Source organism: Panicum virgatum, chromosome 6K (genome assembly GCF_016808335.1).
Source record: "Panicum virgatum strain AP13 chromosome 6K, P.virgatum_v5, whole genome shotgun sequence".
Lineage (NCBI taxonomy): Eukaryota > Viridiplantae > Streptophyta > Magnoliopsida > Poales > Poaceae > Panicum > Panicum virgatum.
The window spans coordinates 497,640-510,333 of NC_053141.1; the positions used below are offsets into that span (position 1 = coordinate 497,640).

Genomic DNA, 12,694 nt, shown 5'->3' on the forward strand with positions numbered 1-12,694 from the left:
ACGCTCAGCCGGTGCAGGTGTACCGGCGTCGCTCGGCGCCGACCTTTGCGCCGCGGCGATACGCTGAGCCGGTGCAGGTGTACCGGCGCCATTCGGCGACGACACCGGTGCTGCCTCCTGCTCCGGAGGTTTCTGCGACGCCGACACCGGAGCCGTCGCCGCCGCCGCCGCCGACGCCTCCTCCTCCGGCGCCGGCGGTGTAACACCCGCCAGTCGTCCATCGGGATCCTCGGCATATCCATCCCATGGTGACTCGGCGGATGACATCTCAGGCCGCGACTCTCTCCGCCACCGAGGGAGAGCCGTGGGTCTCTTCGGTACCCTCCTCTGTCCGCGACGCCTTGGCGGATCCTCACTGGCGTCGTGCGATGGAAGAGGAGTACGCAGCTCTTCTTGCCAACCAGACGTGGGACCTCGTGCCGCATCCGTCTGGTGGCAATGTGGTGACTGGCAAGTGGATCTGGACGCATAAGCGTCGGGCTGATGGCACACTGGAGCGATACAAGGCTCGCTGGGTTCTCCGGGGGTTCACTCAGCGACCTGGAGTGGACTATGATGAGACCTTCAGCCCAGTGGTGAAGCCCGCTACTGTGCGCACGGTCCTCTCGCTTGCGCTCTCGCGCACGTGGCCTGTGCACCAGCTGGACGTGAAGAATGCGTTTCTTCACGGTACTCTGTCAGAGACTGTCTACTGCTCTCAGCCAGCGGGCTTTGTGGACTCGAGTCATCCGGACATGGTCTGCCGGCTCAACAAGTCTCTCTATGGTCTGAAGCAGACTCCTCGGGCTTGGTACTCTCGGTTCGCCACGGTATTGATGACACTGGGATTCACCGAGGCCAAGTCCGACACTTCTCTCTTCATCTACCGCCGTGGGGATGAGACTGCATATCTGCTGCTATACGTCGATGACATTATACTCACAGCTTCCAGTCAGCAGTTGCTTCAGAGTATCATCTCCTCTCTGCAGCAGGAGTTTGCTATGAAGGATCTCGGCCAGCTCCACCACTTCTTGGGCGTCACTGTTGAGCCTCGCCCGTCTGGTCTTCTCCTTCACCAGCGGCAGTACGCACTTGATATTCTGGAGCGGGCTGGGATGACTGATTGCAAGCCCTGCTCCACTCCTGTCGACACTCAGGCGAAGCTGTCTGCTGATCTGGGTGATCCGGTGGCTGATCCTACTGCCTACCGGAGTCTGGCCGGCGCTCTGCATTACCTCACCTTCACCAGGCCAGATCTCACCTACGCTGTTCAGCAGGTCTGTCTCCATATGCATGATCCCCGGGAGTCACACCTTGCTGCGCTGAAGCGTCTCCTCCGGTACGTCCGTGGCACTGTGGACCTCGGCCTGGTACTTCACCGCTCATCCTCTACTGAGCTAGTGGTCTACACCGACGCTGACTGGGCAGGCTGCCCGGACACTCGTCGCTCCACTTCCGGCTACGCCGTCGTCCTGGGCGGCAACCTGGTCTCCTGGTCGTCCAAGCGGCAGCCGGTTGTCTCCCGCTCCAGTGCCGAGGCGGAGTACCGAGCTGTCGCTAACGGCGTGGCGGAGGCGTCCTGGCTACGACAGCTCTTGGCGGAGCTCCACAACCCACTCGCCAAGAGCACGCTCGTCTACTGCGACAACGTCAGCGCCATTGTATCTCTCCACCAACCCCGTCCAGCATCAGCGGACGAAGCACGTGGAGATCGACCTACACTTCGTGCGCGACAGAATCGCCATCGGTGATGTTCGGGTACTCCATGTCCCGACAACCTCCCAGTTTGTTGACATCTTCACCAAGGGGCTGCCCTCGTCGACCTTCTCGGAGTTTCGATCCAGCCTTAACGTAGCCGGTGGCTAGTTGTGGCTGCGGGGGGTATTAGCCCTTTTGTGCTCTACTTGTACTCTCATCTTGTCCAGTCTTGAACACCGCTGCGTCGGTTGTTCAGACTGCGGGGGGTGTTAGCTTTCTTGTTGTCCAGTCTTGAACACCGCTGCGCCGGTAGTTCAGACTGCGGGGGGTGTTGGAGTATATTGAGCCCATGTGTATAAAGGCCCATCTAGAGGCCCATGTATAGGTTCTATATATACCCACCCATCTAGGGTTGGAGGAATAGAGTAATTATTCCCGTCATTAATATTGATGTGTAATGTTTGGACTGTGAATGCACCTATTTGCCAAGTTATTGCATTAAGTTTGGCATTTTACAAATTGTTGGACCGATTTACACCTGTATGTCAAGTTATTGCACTAAGTTGAGCATTTTATAAGTTGTTGGACCAATTTGCACCAACCTGACAAGTTGTTGTATGGTGGGTGCAATTTACTCAATACAAATTTATTAATACTATTGAATTTCTATTATATACCTCCGTATGGTATATATTAATTAAAAAAATGGCTCCACCGAGCAATACCCTACATTTCGAAATGGAGATGATTTAGATAATGTAGTACGTCCCACAAAATCCGAGATATATATATATCCAGTTCATCCGGATTTGGAAAGAGTAGCTTTTGTACCAACCGTCCCATTAACAACTAAACAAATTGTTCATTGCCAATCTATAAACCTTATCATCAGATAAGATTGGGATAGGTCAGATCCACTAATACTGATCAACCAATCACCTTCTAATGTTTCAGTTTTGCTTCTGTTCAAAGGTTCGTTTATATCCCCTTACTCCACTATTCAGTTTTTGGCAATGACACCTCTCTCTTGCTCAACTATAGGGGTTCTTCCCTCCACCCTATTCTTTAAGTAATCTGCTACAACACTTGCTACTAAAAATGTAAAAAGTATTATTGGTGATGGAGAGAGATAATATATAGGGTATAAGAGATAAGCAATTTGCTGGAGATGCTCTTAATCGGTTTAGAGAGTTCCGACACTCCTCAATTTTATTGTCTAATATTGTGGCAGGATTATTTGTGTTCTACGGATGGTAATATAAGTATATGGTGCAAAAAAATCACTGTGTTTCAAGACCTCCTAGTACATCAATTTACAAAAAAAAAACTATTGCAACCTGCACGCTATTTAATTCACGTTGATTACACTTTCATCCTCACTTTGCTTAAAAAGATTAACCCAAAGTTGCAATGGTTCCTAAAGTTGGCTATTTAAGTTAGTTCATCCCACTCTCAACTTTCTATTTGGGATTATTCTTAAGCATGCCTCATGCATAGTACTCCAATTATGGCCCAACCGACCCATGGACTGGAATGTTACACAAGCTGGGTTCGAAAGCTTCAGGTTGGTGCATAGATGAAGACTTCGTATAAACTGCTAAGTGAACCAATGAACTGCATCACCAAAATATGGGCATGTATTCACATCACCACCAGAAAGGATTCTCAAGTGACCAAAAACCATTAGAGCGACAGCAGGTGCGGTCAAATTTGAGCGCCAATTTTCAGAGCAGTGTAAGGATGGCTTAAATTCAGCTGTTCAAAGAAAAATTCTTGCGGTAATTAACAATCAGAAGTTGCTGCACCTGAGTCTACACAACTAAAAAATAGTATCAAGCAACTCTGAGGTCTGACATCTGAATGAACCACCTGCCGTATAAATAGGAACAATCCTAGTGTCCTCGCTCAGAGAGATCACATGACACAATATTACAGGGTGATGGATGGTCAACAGCTCACCAGCAAAATCTGACCATCTCAGAATATTATATTCTGCTATCTAAATGAACATCCTTTCGGGAACATGGTTCTTGGTTAGATCAGTTGTAGCATGCAAGCAACTTTCGTACAGGCCACCAAAGTACGTAGATGCAGGATAAGATCAGTCCTGCTTGTTCTGAGCCTTGCGAGCACGATGCCTGAGCTCTGCCCTTTTCCACCTTACGATCAGCATGCAGAGCGTCACAAGAGTGTTCACCTACAAAACAAGGGAAAAAAAGGTCACTGGTAATGAAACAGATGAACAAAATACACAGAAAGGATCAGAGAAATGTGATTACCAGAATAAGGATTGTTATCAAAATAAGGGGGCCAGACCAGACGACTGAAATGAAGAGGCCTTGGGGATCAAAATAGTTTTGGCTAGAGAAGCTCTTCCAGTTTTGTCCTAAAAAGGTGTTTATTCTCTCAGCGAGAAACACACCAGAAACTGCATCAAATCAAGCAGAACAGGTAAATAAAGTCGCATTCTATCATATTGAAACTAAATCAGTATGTAAATGTGTATGGGACAAAACCAGCGCAGGACTTCCACATATGTTGCATTACTTAAACAACCCATGTTGAGCACTTGTGAAAAACTCTAGGAATATGCAGTGCTTGGCAGTCAGGTTAAGCTTTAGCATGTTGATATATACGTTCAGAGAATGTGCTTATTTGTTTTGACAATTAGAAGCAAATAGAAACATTGAGCTTATTTTGCAAATAAATGCAGCAGCAAAGCATAATATGTAGGAAAGTGATAAGTCGCCGTGATTACTGGCCAGTACAGAAATATGAGCACTCGATTTTGTGTTGCCATGATGTTCTAGACTGGTATATTGTAAGGGCACAGGAAGCGAAAAAGATAATAAAATTTGATGAATACAATGGTACGAGGATTCTGAAGGTTAGAGAGAAGAAGGTAGTAATTAAGGAAATGGAACTCACATGTTAGAGCCGATAATATAAGTTGGAAATTGACGTTTCTCCTCGAGATGATGGTAACGAGCAGCAGAATGGCATGAAAAGTTAGCATGCTGATCAACCAAGGCTCCTGTGAACTCAAAGACCAAGAGATGAAGTTGATGAGAAAAATTAGCATGAGCAACACTAAAGCAGTATTCAAGCAAACAATAATGGCCATGGCGGAGGATCGGGTATTAAATTTTCAAAAGCTGCCAAGCAAAGACAGCATCACACTACATGTTTTCCACCATGGAATTTCATTACTGATAGTAACGAAATTACACATCACACTACATTTGGTGGCTTGCTTGCTACATGATGAACTTTTTTGCTTTTTTTTTCATTATCTCAGATATTGAGGTGCTCTGCCTACGAATATACATCGGTTAAAAAAAACAAATAGGGCTATTGATCGAATGCCTGATACATGGCGGCCTGACAACTCCTGGCACTTATTTGACGCAAATAAAAAGTAATAAAATGAGTAATGAATGGAATCTGAGGCCGACGAGTAACGAATCGATCCGTTCCGCGCAGTAGGAGACTAGATCCACGCAGGCATAATGGATAGATGGATGAGTGGGTAGGAGGAACCTTCCAGTCGACGGCGTGGAAGAATCCGATGAAGGAGTCGACGGCTGGCGCGAAGCCGGTGCGCAGCTCGGAGGAGACGCGGCCGAAGAGCTCGGCGACCACGTCGGCGTGCTCGTTGAGGGCAGAGCGCACTTCCTCCACCGCGCGCCCGACTGCCGACGACCCCGCCGCCTGCTCCTCCGCCATCTCGATCGCCCGAGATCTGAAAGCAGAACAAGTTGAGCTGGGGCCCACTGGTCAGTTCGTCGTCCTCCTCCTCCATTTTTTATGCGACCCATCCATCCTTTGGAAATGGGCTGGGCCGTCCGGAGTCGCAGCTACTTGGGCCGCTAAAGGATGGAGTGAGTACCCATGGAGAAATATCTGGCCCACATGCTAGTGGTCAAGGAAGGCCGTGCTAATAAACTTTAGCACTACCCACACACACAAAAAAAACCTTTAACACTAACCTATCTAAACAGGAGTGCTAATAGGATGAGCTAAACTTTAATTTAGACTTAAAAAACTTTAGAAAAAGATTTCCTAAATACTAATGGCTGCTAAAAACTTTTGTCCATTCAAACAAGAGCTAATTCCTTCAATGCCACAAAAATTGATGCCTCTCCCTTCAGTGCCATAAAAATTTTGAAAATCCCGTCAATGCCATAGAAATTTTGTTTCATCCCTTCAGTGCCATTTCCGTCACCATTTTGTCAACAAAGTATTAAATGAGGTGGGAAAAGACCATTTTGCCGCTGACCCCACTTGTCATTGCCCACCAATGCCTCAACTCGTCTTCTCTCTTCTCTCCCTTTGTTTTCAGCGCATTGCAGGGAGCTTCGGGAACGCCCGGAAGAGCTTCTTGGTGTAGCCGGCGCAAACCATTAGAAGAGTGATCTCATGGAGGACGGACACGCTCGCGGGGCGGACGAGATCGAGTTCATCCAGGGCCGTATCTAGGCCCGTGCGGGCCGTGCGACCGCACAGGGCCCCCAAATTTTAGGGGCCCCAAAATATAACGAGTATACTAGGTATAGTTATATAGCAGATTTTGTTTTAGTTATATTTTGATCCAATACGAAGCAAACTGTAGCCCAAATATGTCATAGAAGAGGAAATATGCCGCTTGACCATTGTCTTTCAATCAAATCTGCAGATTGCAGTGCAATCTTTTTCGCTTCCACTATAACCGCTCGCCAGGCACAGCACAAGTCACGTCTGCACTTCCACCTTCCGGATTTCACTGGGCACTCGCAGGCGCAACAATGGTACTAGGCTCCAGTTCATAGTTTCGCACAGGGCCTTCGAATTTGCCGGTACGGCACTGAGTTCATCCCAAACCTCGCCTTCCAATAGGGCCGCAAGTCATGCACGCCGGAGCACGCCGTGCTGGTCCTGTTGCCGGCGTTGGGGAACACAAGCAGCGTCGCACCGCTGGACGCCAGTGCGAGCCCGTCGACGGCGGCGCGCAGCGGGGAGCCGGGGAGGCGTCCCAGACCCTGACGCACAGGAACTCCACCATGCGCGACGCGGCGGCGCCGACGACGTTGTCAGTGGCGGCTGAGCAGTTGAGCTCCGCCCGAACGGTCCTCCCGGGGCGGTGGCCAAGCTCCAGCACTCCCATGGTGGTGGCGTCCGAGCTCAGACCGTCTGGCTCCCCTGCAGCACTGGCCGAGCTTCGGCACGCCCGCGGCGGCGGCGGCGGCGGCCGAGCTCAAACCGCATGGGTCCCCGCGACGCTGGCCGAGCTTTGGCACGCCCGTGGCGACGGCCAAGCTCCGCCCGCGCAGCTCCAATCCCTCGCGACAGGGGCCGAGCTCCGATCCGCGCAGCTTCCCGCGGCGGCCACCATGCTCAACCCGCCCGGCCGCCCCGCGTGCCACCGCAGTTGATGGGGAGCCCGCCCGACCCGCGCCGCGCGCTGGAGTCGCCGACGGGGGAGATGAGGGAGAAAATGCGAGAGAGAGAGAAAAACAGAAAGAGGGGCACTTACAGGTGGGCCAAGGGCAAAAATTGTCTTTTCCATCCACACTTAACAGCACATGGATGGGAATTTGGACGGAATTTTTATGTCCAAATTTTTATGACACTGAAAGAAATTTAAAGAATTTTATAGCATACAAGGAACCCATTTAAATTTCTATGGCATATAGAGAATTGGCTCTTCAAACAAGCCCTAAAGCTCATAGGAATAACAGTGACACAAAAACAATTGGCCGGTAATAGTGATCTTATTACGAAGTGTAGAGTCAATTTTATTTCTTAGAACAAATAAATTGGTCTTGTTAGGTTTGTTTGCGATAGGAGTTATTGTAAACTTTGACCAATAATTAAGGGTATTAAATAAAAGCAATTTACAAAACTAACTTCACAACCTTGCACTATTTTTCGAGACGAATCTAACGAAGCTTTTGACCGCATAATTAGAGGCCAATCATCGATTAATTATCGTCATTAAATTCGTCGCGAAAAATTACACCCATCAGTGAAAAAGTTTTACAAATAAACTTCGTTTAATAGTTCATGCATATAAAATTGTATTTTTGTGATAGGTGTGATAGGTGGAACCAAACAAGGCCCAATATTAAATTGGTCATCATCAGCCGCGCGCCTGTCAACATTTGGAAACTCAAAACCAAATACAAAGATCTTCTGCGATGGCCGGCTACAACATGATCGATCGATGTATACATCTCCGATCGTATATGCTTGTGTTGATAAGGACAAGTACTAGTGTGGTAACAGCAGCTAGCTAGGTTCTAGGATAAGCCACACCCGGCCGCCCAACCACAGATAATTATAGATGTGTCCATCGATCCTAATAACCTAGCTACTCCGGTCCACACATTTGCATGCATGTTCGCGAAGCACACATCCAAGCTAGCTAGTCATCGCAATCATGTCACCTACGTACCGTAGTATGCCCACAAGCGTATTTCATTAAAAAAAAAGCAGCCATACAAATTTGAGAAATTCTTCCGAAATAAATACAGAGTTACAACAGTACCACACATCTGGTGGCAACTATAGATGATCAAACGCGCCGCACAACACTGCACAGCACGGACACGGCTTCGCTCTGGAACGTTCCGGCACGACACGACTAGCACAAAGACTTAGTCGTGCTGTGCCGGTAATGCTGACAGCTCGGCCCAGGGCACGATACTACGGGAAGTTAGCCGTGCCAACCTGTGCTGGCGGTAAGGTTGGCCCGGCGGTTCCATGCTGGCTCAGGCACAACGTCAATGACACCCGTGCTAGGAGCCGGTGACGAAGCGCGACACAGGGAGGGTGGCGGCAACATCAACGGCTCAGGGCGCCGGCGCGCAAGAAGGGAAGCCAGGACAAATGTCCATTTTTCTGGTAGGGCTGCTCCCATCATTTGTGAGTTATTTTAGAATTGTTTGGGAGGGTTTATTCTGACCTCAGCTTCACCTGTTTTGCGTAAATCGAGACAATATAGCTTGAAGCCATTTTGTAAGTTCAGGCTAAAATGAACTAGAAGCCAAGTGAGATCAGTTTTTTTTTTTTTTTGCTTCACCAGTAAAACCGCTTTGGAAGGAACTCTCTGAAATGGCCCCTTATCCTAGAAGAGGTGGCGCATCATGAATTAACTAGCCATGGCTATTTGGATACTAATTATTAGGATTATGAGAAAGGGTATAGGTAGATAAACCTCTACGTTATTCCATTTTCCAAACCAAATAATAACACCCCACCTAGCTTATATAGTGTAATATTATAGGTGTGTGATAGAAAACACAAAATATCTTGTAATAAAAAAACTAGAGGCTTAGATGTACTAGACCAGCTGGTGATCGGCACTACTACATAACATCACATCGATCCTTAGCATTTGTACCGGCCACAGTTGGCCCAGCACTAATCTAGGCATTAGTCCCCAGGGATCCTATATATCTTTCACAAGTTTTTTTATTCATCTTCCAGTGTTTGAGATCCGTGCAACAAATCTCATACATCCATTCTTTTTCCTAACCCTAACCCTGCTACCCACGCGCCTCCTTCCCACGCGCCTGCACTGCTGCCGCTTGGGCCCTGCGCCGGCGCCCTGTGCCCCTACCTGCGCCGCCGCTGCCCCCCTCGCCGCGCGCCGCCGCGTGGCCCTGCGCCGCCGCCGCCACCGCCGCCGCCGGCCTGCGCCGCCACCACCGAGCCGCTTGGCCCTGCGCCGCCGCCACCGCCGGCGCTGGCCTGCGCCGCCGCGCGGCCCATGCACGCCGCCACCTCCGACCTGCACCGCCGCCGCCACAGCCGCCGCATGCCGCCACCAGCCTCGTGCTGCTGCGCGCCTAGCTCGCCGGAGAAGAAGGCCTCCACCTCGCCGGAGAAGAAATTTGTTGTTCAACATTTCAATTTAGTATTTTCAACATTTCGTGCCTCTAATTTTAACATTTCGTCTTCACAATTTCAACAATTTTGAGTCAAATGTTGAACCTATTTATGAAAAATATTGAGTTGATTCTATCAAAATATTGAACATATTTGCAGCAGCTAATTGGATCAAATGGGCTTTAAAGATTGATGGCTTATCTACCTTCCACAAGGTGTATAGGAGCCCCCATTAGTCCCGGCCTTGCGTGTCCGATGGTTTTTTGGGGGGAGGGGGGGTGTGTGTGGTGGGGGGGGGGGGGGGGGGTGGGGGGAGGCTCTTCTATCTTGGTTGGAGCCACCAAACTCTTCTAGTCCCAGTTGATGCTACCACTAGGGAGCAAAGGGTTCTCCACGGTTTTGTTCAAAAAGAAAGTATTCCAACTAGAGTCACATGTACTTTCTTTTTCTTCTAAGGAAAGAGTCATATGTAATGTGTAGGTGAGACGGTAAGGAAAATACGCGCCTTCTAAACTGAGATTAAATTATGTTTCTGTAGCATTGTAGCTGCGTGGTCCTAACACGTTGCAGCCACTTTAATTTGGGGCTGTTTGGTGCCAAATTTTGCAGAATTTTTGTGGCTACAACAACAATACAATTTTGGCTATAAATTTGAGAGGAAGCAAAGCATGCACCATACCAACAAGTAATCCTTGCATTGCGAGCGATCAATCGCGCGCCCAGGCTGCCATGGCCCAGCAACTGCTCTATCTGATCTTCATCTTCCCTCTCCTCCTGCTGGTGCTGCTGCGGCGGCGACGCTTTGCCAGCAGAACCCCAAATAAATCAGGCGATGGCGGCGGACCCTGCAGGCAGCGCAGCCATGACGATGATAATCATCTGCCACCTTCGCCACCCGGCGAGCTCCCCATCATAGGGCACCTCCACCTCGTGGGTTCCCATCCTCACGCCTCCCTCCGAGCCATCGCCGACATGCACGGCGCTGACGGCCTCGTGCTCCTCCGCCTCGGGGAGGTCCCCAACCTCGTGGTCTGCTCCCCAAGCGCCGCCGAGGCGGTCCTGCGCACGCACGACCACGCCATGGCGTCGCGCCCGCACTCCGTGGTCGCCGACATTCTCCTCAGCGGCTCGTCGGACGTCGCCTTGGCGCCCTACGGCGAGTACTGGCGGCAGGCGAGGAAGCTCGTCACGACGCACCTGCTGAGCGCCTGCAAGGTGCGGTCGCTCCGCCGCGGCCGCGAGGAGGAGGTGCGCCTGGTGCTCGCCGAGGTCGGGGAGGCCGCCGCCGCGCGCGCTGCCGTCGACGTGACGGAGCTGCTGGGCGCGTTCGTGAACGACGTCGTGTGCCGCGCCGTGTCGGGGAGGCTCTCCGCCTTCTCCGCGGGGCACCAAGAAGGGCGCCGGCGGAACAGGATGCTCCGGGAGCTCATCGAGGGCAACGCGGCTCTCCTGGGAGGGTTCACCCTCTTAGACCACTTCCCGAGCTTGGCCAAGGTAGGTGCGCTCACACGGATGCTGTGTGCCAGGGCCACGAGGCACAAGAAGAGATGGGACGTGCTGCTCGATCAGATCATCGACGAACATGCAGCCAGCAGCAGATCGGCAGAAGAAGATGGAGACTTGGTCGATGTTGTGCTCTCGCTTCAGCAGGAGTACTGTCTCAGCCGGGAGCAAGTGAAGGCCATCTTGATGGACATGTATGCAGCGGGAACTGACACATCGTCCATCGTCCTTGAACAAACCATGGTTGAGCTCATAAGGAACCCACATGTCATGACCAGACTACAGGCTGAGATCACCAGCAACACTCCCAAGGGCCAAAAAATGGTCAAGGAAGAGGACCTGATGAACAACATGGCCTACCTGAAAGCCGTCGTCAAGGAGACACTTCGTCTGCACCCGCCAGCGCCACTCCTGCTCCCGCGGATCACCATGGAGCATTGCGATGTCAACGGGTACACAATCCCAGCTGGAACCGTGTCATCGTCAACGCATGGGCTCTCGGCAGAGATCCCAGGTCATGGGACAAGGCAGATGAGTTCATGCCGGAGAGGTTTCTTCATCATTCTTGTGGCACCAACAACACATCCGTTGACTACTTGAAAGCAGGGAGGGATTTCAAGTTTCTGCCGTTTGGAGCTGGGCGAAGGATGTGCCCTGGAGTCAATTTTGGGATGGCCACTGTTGAGATCATGCTAGCCAATCTTGTTTACTGCTTTGATTGGGACCTTCCGGCTGGAATAAACAAACAAGAGATTGACATGACAGAGGTGTTTGGGTTAACGGTGCGCCGGAAGGAAAAACTCCTACTTGTCCCAAAGAATCATGGTCATGGATGATGATATGCAGTAGTAGTACTGTATATATTAAGCTAGGGACCTTGTGCTTAAATAATGTAAAACCGTATATTCTTTAGCTAATTAATAAAGAATAATCTCCTTGCAGTATGTATCAGTATATATAAATTATTATTGTTCCGGGGGCAATAATAATAATGCTGATTTTTTACAGATTTGCCAGCTAGATCCAAGGCTGACTTCGATCTTGACAGAACTCGAAGATCGACTAGATAGCTATCTGTCGGTGTCCGGACCTCGCGGTCTAGCACCAACCAGTGATGATGCGGTGTGTCCCAGTCCCTAGATGGTTGATGCAAGAGGAAACACAATGACACTGGATTTATCCTGGTTCCGACCGATGAGGCCGTACGTCCAGCAGGGAGGGAAGCACTGTATTATCTTGCACCGAGGTGTTTGTAGTAGGGGGTACAAGTCTGAGCGAGAGAGGGAGAGAAGCTCCCAAGTCTCTAGGGCGAGCATGGCGCCGGGTGTGGTCGCAGTCCTTGAAAGTCCTTTGACCGTGCCCAGGACGTGTCCCTGTCCTGTGGCGTCAGTAATCGGCATGGTGGCGGCTGTAGGGCGCGCTGTCCTTCGCGTTTGGCGAGGCAGGGCGCCGAGGGCGCTACCGATGGCGGCCCCATCCCAGTCAATGGCCGTACTGTGTTCGAGGGTCGCTGCCCATGCCCGCCGAGGATCCTACAGAGGAGAAAGTACAAGGATTTGATAGCACAGTGGTCGTGCAGTGTTAGACATGTCCGCACAGCACGCCGCAGGTCCACACAGTGCAGGGAATAATGGCACATTGACCA

At 50.5% G+C, this 12,694-nt stretch overlaps 1 protein-coding gene and 1 pseudogene across 1 annotated transcript; one reads left to right on the forward strand and one right to left on the reverse strand.

Moving 5' to 3' along the window:
- Positions 1–3,398: 3,398 nt before the first annotated feature.
- On the reverse strand, positions 3,399–6,129 carry LOC120711087 (transmembrane protein 18-like). Its single transcript, XM_039996495.1, has 4 exons — positions 5,218–6,129; positions 4,606–4,711; positions 3,957–4,105; positions 3,399–3,874 (listed from the first exon to the last, which is right to left on the reverse strand). The coding sequence occupies exons 1-4, from the start codon at positions 5,401–5,403 to the stop codon at positions 3,779–3,781; spliced, it is 537 nt and encodes a 178-aa protein (XP_039852429.1). The 5' UTR covers positions 5,404–6,129; the 3' UTR covers positions 3,399–3,778.
- Positions 6,130–10,209: 4,080 nt separating this feature from the next.
- Positions 10,210–12,000, forward strand: LOC120711088 (annotated as a pseudogene).
- The last annotated feature ends 694 nt before the right edge of the window (positions 12,001–12,694 follow it).